The 17,999-nt window shown below is 31.9% G+C and overlaps 2 protein-coding genes across 2 annotated transcripts; both read right to left on the reverse strand.

The window, feature by feature from the left end:
• Positions 1 to 368: 368 nt before the first annotated feature.
• On the reverse strand, positions 369 to 3,341 carry LOC108338801 (disease resistance protein RPP13). The gene has a single exon (XM_017575832.2). The coding sequence runs from the start codon at positions 3,158 to 3,160 to the stop codon at positions 461 to 463; it is 2,700 nt and encodes an 899-aa protein (XP_017431321.1). The 5' UTR covers positions 3,161 to 3,341; the 3' UTR covers positions 369 to 460.
• A 5,813-nt stretch (positions 3,342 to 9,154) lies between these two features.
• LOC108339488 (disease resistance protein RPP13) lies at positions 9,155 to 11,281 on the reverse strand. Its single transcript, XM_052877664.1, has 2 exons — positions 9,382 to 11,281; positions 9,155 to 9,220 (listed from the first exon to the last, which is right to left on the reverse strand). The coding sequence occupies exons 1-2, from the start codon at positions 11,187 to 11,189 to the stop codon at positions 9,178 to 9,180; spliced, it is 1,851 nt and encodes a 616-aa protein (XP_052733624.1). The 5' UTR covers positions 11,190 to 11,281; the 3' UTR covers positions 9,155 to 9,177.
• Between the last annotated feature and the right edge of the window lie 6,718 nt (positions 11,282 to 17,999).

Here is a 17,999-nt window from a genome sequence, read left to right on the forward strand (position 1 = left end):
ATGATACATTTTTAATATTCGATAATGAAAAAAATTGTGAATCCATCGAATCATTAATAATATTATGTTTATCTTATTTTGATTTTTATATTTTATAAACAAAATTAGTTAATATGTAAAATAATAAATAAATAGGTATAATCCTAGATACAAGTACGTACATTAATAAAAGAAATTTATTAGGTAAAAAATATAAATGAAAATGAATATATGAATGATAAAACTTTACTTGTCTTATATGTTCCTATTATGTTAAAAAACATTTATTTAATGTCTTTTATTTAAATTAATTTTTAGAAAACCTTTCAATATTTTAAAAATATAAATATTGCTAATTATTATTTAAATTTAAAAGGGTAAAATTAAGATATTATTCATATTTCACTTGTTACATTTTATTTACTCTATGTAAAATACAACCATAAAATAAATAATCAACTGTATAATACATCTCAAACTTCTAGTAAATATTTATAATCCAATCACTCTTATCTATAGGTGGAGGATTCTCTGTAATGACTTTGACTCCATTATTTGTTTCTAAAATTCGTAAGATGTGAGCGATTTGTCCCGTGCGAGATTCCGTTATTTGCACTTTTCTCAATCCATTCAAAGAACAAAATTTACTTGGAAGAGTATCTAATAGTGGACAACGGTGGATAAACACAGTTTGAAGCCTTCGCATTGCACCATTGCCTAATTCCCACTTTCCAAGTGGCAAATATTTAATTTCCAATACTTCCAGCTGTGGGAAGCTGTCATCCACACAATGTATGTCAACGGAATCCCGGGATGGATAGGCATATTCATCTCCCGAAAGTCTCAAAATTTTGATTTTGGAGTGATTTCCCAGATCATTAAACCCCTTATCAGTGATGCACTTAATCTTTAACAAGGATAACTCTGTAATGTTTGGGGGAAATATGACCTCAGAGGTTAGAAGGTCCCCAACATTATCAATAATCAATTTATTCAAATGCCTTAATTGTTGTAGGTTCGGCAATAAATTGGGAAATTCACCTTTATACTCATCAGCCTTCAGGCACAAATTCATCCTCCTAATATTGGGAAATGTTCCTTTCTTTAGTAAAGATGTTGCTTGCTTATTGAGTATAAGGGGAGAAATGGTCTGAAGATTCCACATCTTCTCATCTAATTCTGAACATCTTCCTCGCAGTTTGAGAGACCTTGATGTATTCAAATGCCTTAAATGTTTGAGTTTCCGCATTTGAACAGGGAAAGAAATTGGACTTTCACTCTCCCAAAAACCCAGGTCTATGGTTTGTAGATTCCAAAGGTTGAGTATTGAATCTGGAACAGATGTAACATACATTGAGTCTATTCTTAAGTACCTTAAGTGGATGAAGTTCCCTAAATTGGAAGGGATCTTTTCGCAGCTGTTAGGTCCAAACTCTAACACTCGAACCAATTTGAAGTCGTCCAAAAGCCATTTCCACTCTCTCCCATAAACACCATACTCTGGCCCAAAGAAAAACAGGGAACGAATACATGAATGGTCATTGTTGCTTGAAGAAATGTAGTGACTCATATCACTCTGAATGGATAGTCTACGAGGTTTGGTAGGGATTACAACATTGTTGTCTGTACAAACTTCAAACATGTTGTCCTCTTTGCTCTCTGATATACAAAGATCTCGAAGAAGATCATGAACCTGACACGTCGCCAAACCTCCATTCAACTTCACTCTTACTACCTGGACCAAACTGCGATCGATGAGCTCGTACAAGTAGTCTTCCGCAACATCATCTGGGTCTCTATTTCCTGTATCTTGTATAAAACCCTCTGCAACCCATTTTTGCAATAATGACATAACAGGTATTTCAAAATCTTCAGGAAATAACCCAAGATAGAGAAAACATGGTTTTAATGCTCTTGGCAAGTTCTCGTAGCTGAGTTTGAGAACTATATCCTTCACTTGGGTTTCATCTCGAGTGAGATACCAGTTAACATGACCTACCACTTTAGACCATTCTCTATGTGACTTTTCCTTCTTGGCTAGCATCCCTGCTAAAACAATGACGGAGAGCGGCAAACCACGACAACTTTGAACCATCTGCTTTCCCAGGGTCTCCAAGTCAGAAGGGCAGTTTTCACCCTTAAACACTTTCCTGCAAAACAACTCCCAACTTTCTTCTTCGCTCAGGAACCGAAGATCATGAGGAACATCATCACCAGCATGCAAGGCCACCTCTTTCAAACGACTAGTTATCAATATTCTGCTGCCTCTGTTGTTGTCCGGAAAAGCATCTTGCACCTCATCCCAATCCTGCCTTTTCCACAAGTCATCTACCACCACAAGATACTTTTTACTCTCCAAGCAGTTCAACACCTGTTTCTTCAGCTCCTCCTCACTCGGGCTGTTAACGTCTTCGGCGTTTTTCTTACCTCTCTTGTTGCCTCTGCGTGGTTGTTCAAAACTTGGCATCAAATGCTTAAGAAGGCCAAGCAAAAGCTCCCTAACTCTGCACTCGTTTGAGACATAAACCCACGCACGACAATCGAAGTGGTTCTTCACCTGGTCGCTATTATAGACCTTTCGGGCAAGGGTGGTCTTCCCCAATCCCCCCATGCCAACGATAGAGACAACTTTACGATTTGAACCACCTTCCTGGAGTCGCATGACCACATCCGTGGAGACCTGGACAAAGCCAACCACATCTTCTTCCTCCACGTCTTTTCTTAGCTTGTGCAACGATTGCAACCTTTCCTTCTCCTCCGCCTCTTCTGCTTCAGATTGATTATTGGTTTCTTTGAAAGCATCATATTTGTCCTTGTTGTCGCGTATCTCATTGAGAGTGGTTTTGATCTTGTCTATTTTTTTGGCTACGTGGTGGATCAACCTTGCTTGACCAAAGCCATGGAGCATCCTCCCCAGAATGGTTCTCCTCTTGTAAATGACAACTTTTGCTACGAAAGTGTCGATGACATCCTCGGCCAAGTTGGCCACATCTCTGATTTGGTTCAATACAGTACATTCCATTCCCTTCTTTCTCTTTGTGGTATTGAGGAGGTCTTTGATCATTTGAAGTTCGTACTGGAGAGACTGGACTCTGTCCTCCACGCCATACAGCAAGTTAGCTTCGCGTGCGGCAAGCTGGGCTAAGTGATCTAAAACAAAGGAAACTACACTGTCTGCCATTACAGCGTGGACGAGAGTGTAGATTTGGATACTGGGTTTTGTGATTGATGATGGTAACAAGGCACCAGAAAAAGCAGTAGTGTGTAGCTTGCAATCGCATAACACATACTATGAAAAGTGGGTACAATAAAATAGAGAATGCAGCATAAAAAACAATACTGTGTAGCTGGTAGTAGCATAAAAAGAAGAAAATTAATATTTTATTGGTTGGTCCAATGACTTTGCGTGAACCATGACAACTTTTGAAGTGCATGTGAGGAGCGTGACACCTTCCTGCCATGTGCATTGCACTTTCTACCCATTTGCCTTAAAATATTAACATTTATGACATTACAACATATTCAAATTGCTAACACAGCGCTCCAACCTTTGTCTTATATGCTTTAAATACACGTTGCCCTCCTGCTTGGATCAAATTATTAAATGTATATCCTAACAATTTCTCATCACTGATATATCATACTCAAAAATAAGATACAAAAACTCATTAGAAATTTAGTGTTTAACTATGGAATCAATGAACTCTTCGTTACGTTCCGGTTACTTCTTCTTTTTTTATATAAAAAAGTCCTTTACTGGTCCTTTTGCATTGTATTTCAAAGACATGAAATATATTTTTTAAGTCTAAATTGTTTTAAGAATACAATAAAGTCAAATGATATTTAACTGAAATTTTAAGAACAAAGTAAAAAATAAAATCATTAAAATTTACAAATCATACAAATTTTAGTGAATTAATTTTTTTACTGAATTTTTATAAAATCTGTATGATTTTTTATTTGTATGTATAATTGTCATTCTAAAGACAATTAAGTTTTATAGAATATGTTTTATATTATGAAGTCTCGTTGGCTTGAAAGAGGATTGGATCTAAAGTTACTAAGCTCTACCTTTGACGCATTTCTCTTGTATTGAATGTTAAATATTTGCAGTTTTTTAGGAATTTATGATTGTTTTATATATTTGCGATTCCAAAAGTCATGTCTAACGTATTGATTGCAAGTTGTTTAAGTAAAAAGCATGGTTTCTCTGTCACTTTGACTCTATTTTAATCAAATTTTGGTTGTTTCACTATTTTAATTTATAGTCCTACTTTTATATTAGTAAATTTGGCTTCTTCCCCATTTTTAATTGGGAAGGATGAAGACCCGTGATCAATAAAAATTTACGAGTGTACCCAATTCCCATTACAAATTTAGTAAATATATATATTATTTAAGTTTAATTAAGCTTTTAATAAATTTAGTTATTTTTAATTGAATTTTTATTATACATTTTTATGTTGATCGAGTAAAAAGTTTATATTTAGCCTCCTCATCTTGTTTATTTTGACTATCGAGTCATCTTGTTTTTAAAAAATATAAATTGATAATTAATTATAAAATATCAATTAAAACAATAAATATTTTTAATAAAAAACTTGTTAGATTATCAAATTATCATATTTGTTAACGATATATTTTTTAACGAATCTAAGTAAATTTTAAAAAAATTACATATATTTTTTAAGCAAGCGTTTGGTAAATAAAGAAACAGATGATAAATTTAATATTTTTTCTTTGTGAATGGAAAATATAATAAGTTTATAAAATGTGAAGTCATTATTAAAGAATCCATTATGTAAGTGGTGAATCCATTATGTAAGTGGTGAAATTAAAATAATAAATAATATTAAAAAAATGATGAATAGTAAAATTTTTGGACTATAAATTGCAAGCATGGGAAGGCTAAAAACTTGCACCAAAAATTTAGAAAAATTTTGAGAGAAAAGAGTTGAAGGAAATTCTAGTTACAAAGGGGAAATTCTGGAAGTTTTCGGGGAACAATTTCTAAGCACGAGATTAAGTCTGGAATTGAGGTAGGGGAGCTAATCCTTCTTATATATGATTTTTATACTTGTTATGATCATGAATATGAGTTATGAATATGTTAAAATTTTGGTAATGGTAGTTATCTATTCATTTGTATAAATTTAGTTTTCATGATTATAATTTTCTTATTTTCGAATTACTATGGTAAAACTTCCCTTTTAATTGTTTTTACCATTGGATTTAGCTAAAAAATTAATATATGAATCCTAAGACCCATTTCTTAAGTTTGACCGTTCGGATCATCAATTAGAAGTCTCTACTTAGAGAAATAAATCCTGCATGTTTAAGTAAATTAATTACCCCTACAGTTCTGTTACTGAGTTCTCTCGGTAAAATATAGATTCTGACCTATTTGACCGTTAGATCAACCTGAAAATTGGATATATGATTCTTAGGATATATTACTACACTTTGACCGATTGGATTTGTAATTCGAAGTCTATGTTGTGAGAAAGTAATTTTGAAAGTTTGAAATATCTGATGAACACTATATTTTTGTCCTTAAGTTATCATAGTAAAAACTTCATATATATTTCATTTACCGTTAGATTGAGCCCAAACTTTAGTGTGTAGTTCATAAGACATATTAAATTACCTTGACCGTTCAGATTTGTAATTAGATGTCTGTGCTTAGAGGAATTTGTTCCACATTTTGATTATAACCGAAAACCACTTAAAATTCTGTCCCTGAGTTACCTCGGTAAAACCTCAATATCTATCTAGTTAACCGTTGGATCAACCTGAAATGTTAATATGTAGTTTCTAACACATAGGGAATTAGTTTGACCGTTCAGATTTGAAATCGGAGTTACAGATTTAGAGATATTAATTTCGTATCTTCTTAGGGATCTCAATATTGCTTAATTTCTGTTTTTGGACCATTTATACAAAAATTATGAATTATAATTGTAATGATTGTATTTTATTTTATTTTATTGGATTTGAATTTATGCATCTGAACATGGTTGTGAACTATAATGATGTATTTGAGTATGAAGTGGACATCTAAGGGTGAGATGACTGAAAGTGGTTGTGTGGGGTGTTGTTGTTGTTTTGTATAACTATAGGAGCTTTGACCTGGTATGTCTATCCCTACACTCAAAGCATTGTTCATACTCAAATAGAGAAGAGAAATGTAAATGGTGAGAGTAGAGGGAGGTCCTCGTCTACAGTCTTTGAGTTTAGACATAGACAGATTGGGGGATTTACCTTGCTAGTGTTGGGGAGGGCCAACTGAACTATGCAAGTGCAAAGACGACCAATAGTTCGACAGTTATACAAATCCGGATGAGTCGTGTGAGTGTTTGAGTCGTGGTTTAAATGGTATGCTTAAATTATTCTTTTATATGTAACTAAGCATGATGACTTTTGCATGTCGTGTGAGGTTGAATAGCATGCTTTTTATGTCTAGCTCACCCCTACTTGTTTGTGTTTGGGTATGTGCGATGATCGTATAATTCGTTATAAGAGAGCAGATGAAGAAACGTCGTCTGACTCAGTGCCTAGGAAGGGAGAAGTAGAAGAACTCAAGTTATGATTAAGAATTTGCAAATATGAGCGTAAAATATGTAAAATTCATATATCAATTATGAATTTTTAAGTGTGAAATTACGGGATGTACCGTAAATGTAATGTTACAATATATAATATATGAAATTTCAAGTGTGAGATTTTGGGGATGTTACATTAATGGTATCAGAGCAGTTCGTCCTTAGGATGACCTGTGTGTTGTGGATCTACCGTGTCTTCTCTGTGAAGAATTGAGTCTAAATGATATAATTTACCATTTCCTCCAAGTCTAGATAGTAGAGTATTGTATTTAACTAGAGGTTTTGAGAATAGAAAAACGTCTTAATAGGAGTGATGAGGGTGCACACTCATGACTCTTATCAGAGATGAATTTCCTTTCTTAATTCTGAAGGTTTGAGGAAAGATGTTAGAATTAGTTAAAGCCTTCGAAGATAGGGAGATATAATACCGGAGTTTAGGTTTCAAAGGATGAGTGAAGATGTTGGTGTTTAGAAGTAATGTTTTAAGAAGTTTCCAGAAAAAAATTATGAGATCAAATATCTTACGTTTCACAAAAAAAAAAAGAAAAAAAAAGTTGAGTTCAAAGGCTAGATTAAGAGAAGCTTTGGATAAGCATGAATGTAGCAAGGATTGAGAAATCAGTTTAGTATATGAGTAAACGTTAGAAGTCAGAAGAGAGGGAAGTGTTGGTGAGAAACAGAGTGGCATTGTGTGAGATGGATTAATGTATCAGTGATGGTTGAAATCTGAATAAGAAAGTAGTGGATGGCCTAAAGTTTAAGAAAGGAATAGGAAATTCTAAAGTGGACTAAGGGGAGCTAGGGTACTTTCTTATAAGTTGTTATACGTTAGGTGTATGGATTGATTTATGCATCATTGTGCTGTCTGGGTTACATTTTTTTTAAGTTCTCAGTGTATGGAATGATATGTGATGAAATATTCATCTGTGAACATGTGAACTAATGTTGTGTGAACTGCTTTAGACGTGTTGTGAGATTACAACTAAGGATGTTTAATGAGTAAAGTCTGACGTAGTAGCTATATGTTGAAAGTTAAGAGGATTATTAGTGTTTTGAGTTATTTTGGAGGAAGTGGAATAATGAATTTGAGAGTTAAGGGTTTAGGGCTCTTGTAGTCTGTTGGGACATTATAGAGAGGTTTGATTGTTTCAATTCAATTTTGGATGATTATGATTTTAAGAAGAAGAGTTGAGTTTAAGGAGAACAAATGATTATAATATTTTTAAGTAGACATAATATTTCATTATGTTAATTAATGTAATAGTTAAAAAATATTTTTAAATGAATAAATATTATTTATAAGTTTCAATATTTTAAAATTTTATTATTAAACTAATAAAATGAGTAATGCAATATAGAAATATTAGAAAACTAAGTATCACATATTATTTATATTTAATGTAATAAAAAGGTAAACCAGTTCAACCAAATAACTGGAACAGAAAATAGAAATTTTTTTCTAAATTAATTTATAACATATGGGAAAGCAAAATAGCGATGAGAAAGCTAAAATAGAATTGTATATATAGTCATAGTAAAAACAAATTAAAAGAATATCCTCATAACAAAACTCCTCCCGTTTATAATTTGTAGACTATGCTTAGGTGAAGAATGACAAATAAACTTTTCCATTGAACTTAGTATAGTTTTTTATAGAGAATTCTACATATCTAGTATAAATATTTTTATTTATGGTATTTTAAAAACTTCGAGTTCATTGAATAAGTAGCTTTTAAGATAAAAATTTGATTATTTTATCACAACTTTGGTTTTTTTAATGATTTTGTTCAAATTAAATACAATTTTCAATCTCATTATATTAACATTTGATTATTTTTACTTATTTATCATTTTTATTTTTTTCAATTATTATTTGTTATTTTATTTAATATTTATGGAATTATATATATTTTTAATATTTGATAATGAAAAAAAATTTGCATACATCAAATCATTAATATTATGTTTATTTTATTTTTATTTTTATAAAAAAAGTAATTAATGTGTAGAATAGTAAATAAATTGATATAGTCGTGACATTACATGAGAATGATGAAATAAACTTATTAAATATAAAAATGCAAATAAAAATGAGTACGTGGAAAATGAAAATGAATATACGGATCTATTGTGTTAAAAAATATTTATTTAAATTAATTTTTAGAAAACCTTTCAGTATTTAAAAGATATAGATATAGTTAATTATTATTTAAATTCAAAAAATCAAAATATTACTAATATTTCACATGTTACATACATTTATAAAATAAATAACCAACTATTTACTGTAATAAATCTCACACTAATAAATATTTAAAATAAATCGTTGACATGAACTTCAACTCCACTATTTGTTTTCAAATTTTGTAAGATGTGAGTCACTTGTTCCGAGAGAAATTCCCTTGATGTCAAAATCTCTAATTTATTCAAATGCTTCAATAGTTCTAAGTTTTGTAATAAATTAGGTAATTCACCTTGGTAATCTTTAACGTACAACTCCATCCTCTTAATATGGGGAAATGTTCCTTTCTTTATTAGAAATGTTGCTTGCTTATTGATCATAAGACCAGAGATGGTTTGAAGATTCCACATCTTCTCATCTAATTCTGAACATCTTCCTCGCAATTCGATAGATCCTCCTACACTCAAATGCCTTAAATGTTTGAGTTTCCATATTTGGACAGGGAAAGAAATTGGAATGTCAATGGGATAAAAACTCAGGTCAATGGTTTGTAGATTCCAAAGGTTAAGTATTGAATCTGGAACAAATGGCTCTGAAAAAATTTCTACTCTTAAGTACCTTAAGTGGATGAAGTTCTCTAAATTGGAAGGGATCTTATGGCAACAGTTAGATCCAAACTCTAACACTCGAACCAATTTGCACTCGTCCAAAAGCCATTTCCACTCTCTCCCACCAGCATCATACTGTGGCCCAAAGAGAAACAAGGAACGAATACATGAATGGTCATTGTTGCTTGAAGAAATGTAGTGACCCATGTTACTGTGAATGGACAGTCTGCGAGGTTTGGTAGGGATTAGAATGTTATTGTCTGTGCAAACTTCAAACACTTTCTCCTCTTTGCTCTCTGATATGCAAAGATCTCGAAGAAGATCATGAACTTGAAACTTCTCCAAATCTCCTTTCCAGTCCACTCTTGGTACCTGGACCAAACTGCGATCGATGAGCTCGTACAAGTAGTCTTCCGCAACATCATCTGGGTCTCTATTTCCTGTATCTTGTATAAAACCCTCCGCAACCCATTGTCGCAATAATGACATAACAGGTATTTCAAAATCTTCAGGAAATAGCCCAAGATAGAGAAAACATGGTTTTAATGCTCTTGGCAAGTTGTCGTAGCTGAGTTTGAGAACTATATCCTTCACTTGGGTCTCATCTCGAGTCAGATACCAATTAACATGACCTACCACTTTAGACCATTCTCTATGTGATTTTTCTTTCTTGGCTAGCAGTCCTGCTAAAACAATGACGGAGAGCGGCAAACCACGACAACTTTGAACCATCTGCTTTCCTAAGGTCTCCAAATCAGAAGGGCAGTTTTCACCCTTAAACACTTTCCTGCAAAACAACTCCCAACTTTCTTCTTTACTCAAGAACTGAAGATTGTGAGGAACATCATCACCAGCATGCAAGGCCACCTCTTTCAAACGACTAGTTATCAATATTCTGCTGCCTCTGTTGTTGTCTGGAAAAGCATGTTGCACCTCATCCCAATCCCACCTTTTCCACAAGTCATCTATCACCACAAGATACCTTTTTTTCTCCAAGCATTTCAACACCTGTTTCTTCAGCTGCTCCTCACTCAGGTTGTTAACGTCTTCGACGCTTTTCTTACCCTTCTTGTTGCCGCTACGTTGTTGTTGAAAATTTGGCAACAATTGCTTAAGAAGACCAAGCAAAAGCTCCTTAACTCTGCACTCGTTTGAGACATAAACCCACGCACAACAATCAAAGTGGTGCTTCACCTGACTGCTATTATAGACCTTTCGGGCAAGGGTGGTCTTCCCCAACCCCCCCATGCCAACGATAGAGACAACTTTACGATTCGAACCACCTTCCTGGAGTCGCTTGACGACATCCTTGGAGTCCTTGACAAAGCCAACCACGTGTTCTTCCTCCACGTCTCTTCTTAGCTTGTGCAGTGATTGCAACCTTTCCTTCTCCTCCTCTTCTTCTGCTGCGGATTGATTAGTGGCTTCTCTGAAAGCATCATATTTATCCTTGTTGTCGCGTATCTCGTTGAGAGTGGTTTTGAGCTTGTCTATTTTGTCGGCTACGTGGCGGAGCAACCTTGCTTGGCCAAAGCCACGGAGCATCCTCCCCAGAAGGGTTCTCCTCTTGTAAATGGAAACTTTGGCTACGAAAGTGTCGATGACATCCTCAGCTAAGTGGGCCACATCTCTGATTTGGTTCACAACAGTATGTTCCATTCCCTTCTTTCTCTTTGTGGTATTAAGGAGGTCTTTGATCATCTGAAGTTCGTACTGTAGAGACTGGACTCTGTCTTCCACGCCATAGAGCAAGTTAGCTTCGCGTGCGGCAAGCTGGGCTAAGTGATCTAAAACAAAGGAAACTACACTGTCTGCCATTACAGCGTGGACGAGCGTGTAGATTTGGATCTGTGGTTGGATACTGGATTTGTGATTGGTGATGGAAGAAGAGTAACAGGGATTTACGAAGGCAGAAAAAGCAATACTGTGTAGCTTGCAACAATGCATGCTATGAAAAGTGGCTGCAATAAAGAATACAGCAGAAAAAGCAATAGCGTTTAGCTGGCAATAGCATAAAAAGAAGAAAAACAATAGTTTATCGGTACATTCACTTTCCGTCAACAATGACTACTTTTGAAGTGCATAATGTGCGGAGCGTGGGACCTTCCTGCTATGCCCATTGCACCTTTTTGCCTTAAGATATTTACATTTATGACATTACAACATATTCAAATTGCCAACACAGCACTCCCACCTTTGTCCTATATGCTTTAAATACACGTTGCCATGCAGCTTGGATCAAATTATTAAATATATATCCTAACAATTTCTCATCACTAATGTATATCATATTAAAAAATAAGATAGAAAAACTTATTAGTATACCAAATATGTTAATTAATTCATTTTTGATAATTTGTAAGCTCAACTATATATATTCATTCAAAGCTAAACCAAAAAAACGGGTATACTCAATTGAAATTTAAAAATAATAAATTTTCTATAGAAAAATATTATGGTATTCTATGAATATTTTTAATTGTAAAAAAATCATATAACTTCCAGACCATATTGAGTTTTTAGACATTTTTCTTTGAATATAACAACATCATCACATGATATTTAGACACAATCATAATCAACAAGTTAAAAATGTAACAATATTCAAGCCTGTGTGAAAAACAAAAATAAAAGGAATTTTCTATAAGAATATATATATATATATATATATAACTTAAATTTTATAAAAGAAAAACAGTTATAATTTTTAGTATATAATATAGTGTTTTTAGTACACGTATTTTATTTATTAAATAAGGGGGTGAAATTTTATATTTAAAATCGTCAGTCAACAAATATCACATTTGTTAAATTATTTATATATAAAATTCTATAAATGAGAAAATGATAATAAACCAACGACTATTGTAGAGTTTCAAATATTTAAATAAACGAATGTAAGAGATGAATAAGATCAACCCAAATACTTGTGTTTAATTTTTTTAATTCAAAATTTAAAATAATAACTATTGCAAAAGAATAATTTTGTCAGTTTTTTTCTCTCTCTCAACTTTTGTCACATTAAAGGTCAATGGGACATCCGACTCCTAAAAAGAAAATTCATGTACCTTGGAGAATGAATTCACGTAAACAAATATTGAAAAATGAGTTTTTCTATAAACATTAACGATTATGAGCTTTAACTAAGGTATTCTATTGTAATCCTAATTTTTAGGACTGATGTAGTATAAATAAACATAAATTTATGCTTGGCGTGATATTAATCGACCTAAATTTACGTTAAATATTGTATTAATCAACATGAATTTACGTTAAATAGTGTATTAATCAACGTAAACTTTAGAATTTAAAAAAAAAATTGTTCATTTTAACTTAAATCCAAAATCTATGATTAAAAAAATAAGAAAGCTATATCAATCGAGACATACTATTTATATTAAAATAATATATTTAACTTAAATTACTTAAAAATAATAAATCTAAATACTCTATGTAAAAAAATAAAATCGATTACCAACATAATATATCATTTTCTATAAATAATCATTCATTTCTTTTTCTAACATGTTTTTGTTGTCAATATAGTTTAAATATATAATATTTGATTGTATCATATTCAGTAATTTTTTATAATATCAAAAATAAATAGGTAATTTATTTCAAACAATAAACTTGATAATTTTTTTGAAAGATAATTCACTATGAAGACACCAAACTAATAAAAAGTAAATTTAATTCAAATAAGATATTGAAATAATTTTTAACAAAAAAAAAAAACTTAAAACGATATTTTTATATAGATTTTTTTTATGTATTGTTTAATTTTGTTATTTTTACTGAAGAGACTTAGACTTAGTTGAATTTTTTTAACAGAAGACATAGACAATGAAATGTCTCCTTGATATGTTAATCATTTTACCGAACACAATGCAAATCATTGTCAACTCATTTTTTATTATTCTTAACGTGACGTGCATTCATCAAATTTTAATCCATAACATATGTTACAAACTCTATAGTAATAAATAATGCAATATGATTCTTAATTTTTTCCCAATTCAAAATCATACTTATTTAAATTAACCTTTCCTTAACTCATTAACACATACAAATTAAATTTAATATCTTAAATTTAATCAAATTTTGACAAATTTTCAGATTGATATCCAAAGTGAGCAACATGTATCTACAAAATAAAATTAAACAGTTTGAAAAATTATATGAAAAATAATTTTCAAAGAATGTCTAACCATACAATTTAAGACTAATGATTAATGTTTAACCACTTTTACTAAAATTCAAATGAAAACTAAGATTTACTCGAAGTATACATCAATAAAATATTTATTTTAAATAAAATTAGCAAAATAAATACAAGCCAAAAATTAACTAACCTTTATATTTAGGTAAATTCAGTCCTACACATATCAATGGTTATTTAGAAATAAAAAGCAATAGTGTGTAGCTTGCAATGGCATAATGCAGAGTATGAAAAGTGGCTGAAAAAGCAATAGCATATAAAGAAGAAATATAATCGTTTATTGCTCATTCACTTTCCGTCAACAATGACTACTTTTAGCCATTTTTCTTTAAATATAACAACATCGTGATATGATATTTAGACACAATGATAATCAACAAGTTCAAAATGTAACAATATTAAAACCTATGTGAAAAACAAAAATAAAAGGAATTTTCTATAAGAATATATTTTTGTTTTGAATAAGAAAGTGTTGAAACATGGTAGTAGTAGAATTCTTTTATTAAATGCTTACACAGAAACAATTTTGAAGATGAATATATATAAATTTTATAAAAAAAGACAATTATAATTTTTAGTATGTAACATAGTGCTTTTAGTACACGTATTTTATTTTTAAATAAGGGGATGAAATTATATATTTAAAATGGTCAGTCAACAGATATCACATTTTTTTAATTGTTTAGATATATAAATATATAAATGAGAAAAATGATAATAAAAGAAGGACTATTGTAGAGTTTCATATATTTAAATAAATGGATGTGAGACAAATAAATTAACCGAAATACTTGTGCTTACATTTTTTAATTCAAAATTTATTATAATAACCATTGCAAAATAAGAATTTTTTCAGTTTTTTTCTTCTTCTCTCAACTTATTAATGCGACATCGGACTCCTAAAAAACAAAATTCATTTACTTGGACAATAAATTCATTTAAACAAATATAAAAAATGAGTTTTTCTTGTGAGACAAACATTGCCCATTATGAGCTTCTAGGGTATTGTATTTTAATCCTAATTTTTAGGACGGGTGTAGTTTAACTAGAAATAAATTTAGGTTTGTTGTGATATTCATTGATAAGAAATCAATAAGAAAGGATAGAGGAATATACTACTTACACCTTCCACAGGGAGACTCATTAACATTAATAATAGTAAATTTATGATTATTAGAAGTCATATGTAACATTCCAAAATTATACAGTCATCAACTATATAATAGAATATTCACATGTATTAATATGACAAAACAGTCTTACAAAAAAAAAAGATAAACCCCCGCAAATGGCCGAACGGCCTTACATAAACAAGTAACTTACGAGCGTTCAAAAACAATAAAGACGAACGGTGTACAAAAATAAATACCGAACGTCCAACTATACAACTATAGCAAAAGGGCGCTCGTTCTAAAACGGCCCGCTAACCTAACTAAGCTAACAGCTCACCGAACGTCCTACTGTTCGGCCTTCACTTCAACCTCTACAAGATTCTCTTCAACAATGAATCCTTCTTCAAGTGCTTCTTCCAGAGATGCATCTCCCTCTGCTCACATCCACACGGATGATCATTGCAAGGACAAGACGGACGTACAGATACAGACAACACAATGGAAAACGAAGGGTAAGCTTATTGAATTTAATCCAAGTAAATCAAGCATTTCATACATGCCAAACACATCAAATAATTACAACGCATATATTCAACTCATTCATTAACTCAATCAAATTCCTGATACTAGACTGACTGTCCGGACTGTATGAATCCTGTGTAGCTAAGGCGTTCGTGCACACAGGTGGAACAACTGGAATGCTCATCAGTCGCCACCTGAGGTTAGTCCGTTCTGTCCAAGTTACAGTTATGGACTAAAACCTCCTGCCATTCCCACACATGACATACTCCTCTCTACTTGAGAACGAGCACTCACGGAATATCAGGATGAACCACCATCTAAGCTTACCACGTTCATACTTTACAATTTCAATTTCCATCCAAGAGTCGTTCCTCCCTAGAACGCTCGTTCAAAATCCACAATCATAATTTCAGTTCTTATACTGTTCGCACATCATAATACTTCCTTTTAAATACATTTTCATTCTTTGTTCCACTTTTATAAAAGGACGAGCGTTCAATCCTCTTCATAATGAGGACGAACGTCAAAAGCTAGACTGAAAGATCTTCTTTTCTGAAGGGATAAAAATGACACATTTTACACGACGAACGTTGTTATAATTTGAATCAGTTAAATGAACTGACTCTAGAACGATTCAACTTATACTTAGAATAATTCACTTGCCAAGAATCCAGAGTCAATTCAATTGAATGAAGATACCGAAGACGAGTACTAAATGTACTAAGTACAATTTAGTTAGAATAAACCGACTGTCAGTAAATGACCGAACGCGGTAGGCGAATTCACTCAAGTTTAGGACGAACGTAATTTAAGTTTTGGACGAACGCTATGGGAATTCAGGACTAACGCTATTTCTGCTCGTTGGTAATTACGGAAAGATCGAGCGTTCGGTATAGGACCGAGCGCTACTTATCACTCACGCTTTGGGACGAGCGTTCGGTATACGACCGAGCGCCACTTAGGACGTACGCTTTGGGTCGAGACCCATCGCTGATTCAAAATCTTGGAAATAGGATTTTATATAAGTTGTAATGGTGAAGTTACATTTTTAACAATAGGATTAAGTGTCTGACTATATATATTTTCAAACTTCTCAATCTCTCACACAACACTCAGAATATCTATGGTTGGCCGAACGCTCAAACGTAAAGCTATATATATATATATATATATATATATATATATATATATATATATATATATATATATATATATATAAAAGGGCGTTCGTCCTCAAATAGAATCCTTTCCAAATGAAAGGGTTCAGCTATTTCAAAAAGGTTACTGAGAATACCGAACGGTCAAAGACCGTTTCGATAACGAACGTTCATTATCATAGAATTTCGTATTCAATTTCAACTTACAGTAAACACATTTTTCAGTATAAACTTTCATACATTAAATTATTCATCTCATAGTACAATCCATACTTCTCATGCATTATCTCATCATCAAAATCATATACTAAAATCTGATAACATAGATCATACTTAACAAAATTCATAGAATATGCATCCAACACAGTATAATTCACATAACAGTCATGCAACACAATATAACTCAAGAATTAAATTTAATAAGCTTCCCTTACCTTTAAGATGAGCGTTCGTCCTAGGTTTGCAACTGAACGTGTCAACTATAATTTCCTTCTACCCGCACACTCACTACTCTAATATTCAACATCAAAGACAGATGAAAAAGGTTTCAGTATCAAATCTTAAGAACTCAGGCACCCAAAGTTGGGTGTGCGTGTTCACTAGAACGAACAGTGGAAGGAAGATGAACTTACCGGTTTCAGAATTCTAAAACGTTCGGCTCAACTTGAAGCTTATTACTCCGGGACTACTTCCACGGTGCCTGAAGGTTGATCGGAGTAGAGAATGGTAAGTTGCAGAAGAGAGAAGGAGAAGAGCTCTAGAGAGAAGAAGGAGAAATGGAAAAATCTGAGTTTGGAAGGGGAGAAGGTGCGCGTAAGAGAGTGGGAGATTTTTCCCGAAAAATTCACTTTTGTTCAAATCCCACTGTCAGACGGACGAGCGTCCCTCTTGTCGACACCTGCACCCCACCACTGACTTCAGAAGTTTCCAATTTGACAAGTGGCGCGCATGCATGGATCGGTGGTGGATTTTTAATGCACTGAACGCGTGGCACGGTGCATTAATGGAAACAAAGAGGTGATTCAGCACAGTAATAAATGAGACGTGACAATCATATTATGATTAGGAACACCTTAATTAATTATGTAATTATTATATCTACTAACAACAGAAAAATTTAATATACATATATATATATATATAATTTAAGTTTAATTAAGTTTTAAATAATTTTAGTTATTTTTAATTGAATTTTTATTATTATTTTTTAAAATGTTTTTATTTAGTCTCACCGTATTGTTTACCTTTTTTATGGTCGACTTGCTCACTTTCTTTATATATGTTAAAAAGTACAAGGTTTGATAATTAATTAGAAATAACATAAAAAAATAAATATTTTTTAATGTAAAACTTGTTAGATTATCAAATTGTTATATTTTTTAATGTTCATGTCATTATCTAATGAATGATCGTGATGAATATTATTGGTATAGGTGATAACGATGACATATTAGGAATTATAAATATATTTGCAAGTATGTTCAGATAAAATATTATAGTTATTTTTATTTTTATTTAATATTTATGTAATTATGATACATTTTTAATATTTGATAATGAAAAAAAAATGTGAATCCAACAAATCATTAATAATATTATGTTTATCTTATTTTGA

Source organism: Vigna angularis, chromosome 5 (genome assembly GCF_016808095.1).
Source record: "Vigna angularis cultivar LongXiaoDou No.4 chromosome 5, ASM1680809v1, whole genome shotgun sequence".
In the NCBI taxonomy this organism is placed as follows: domain Eukaryota; kingdom Viridiplantae; phylum Streptophyta; class Magnoliopsida; order Fabales; family Fabaceae; genus Vigna; species Vigna angularis.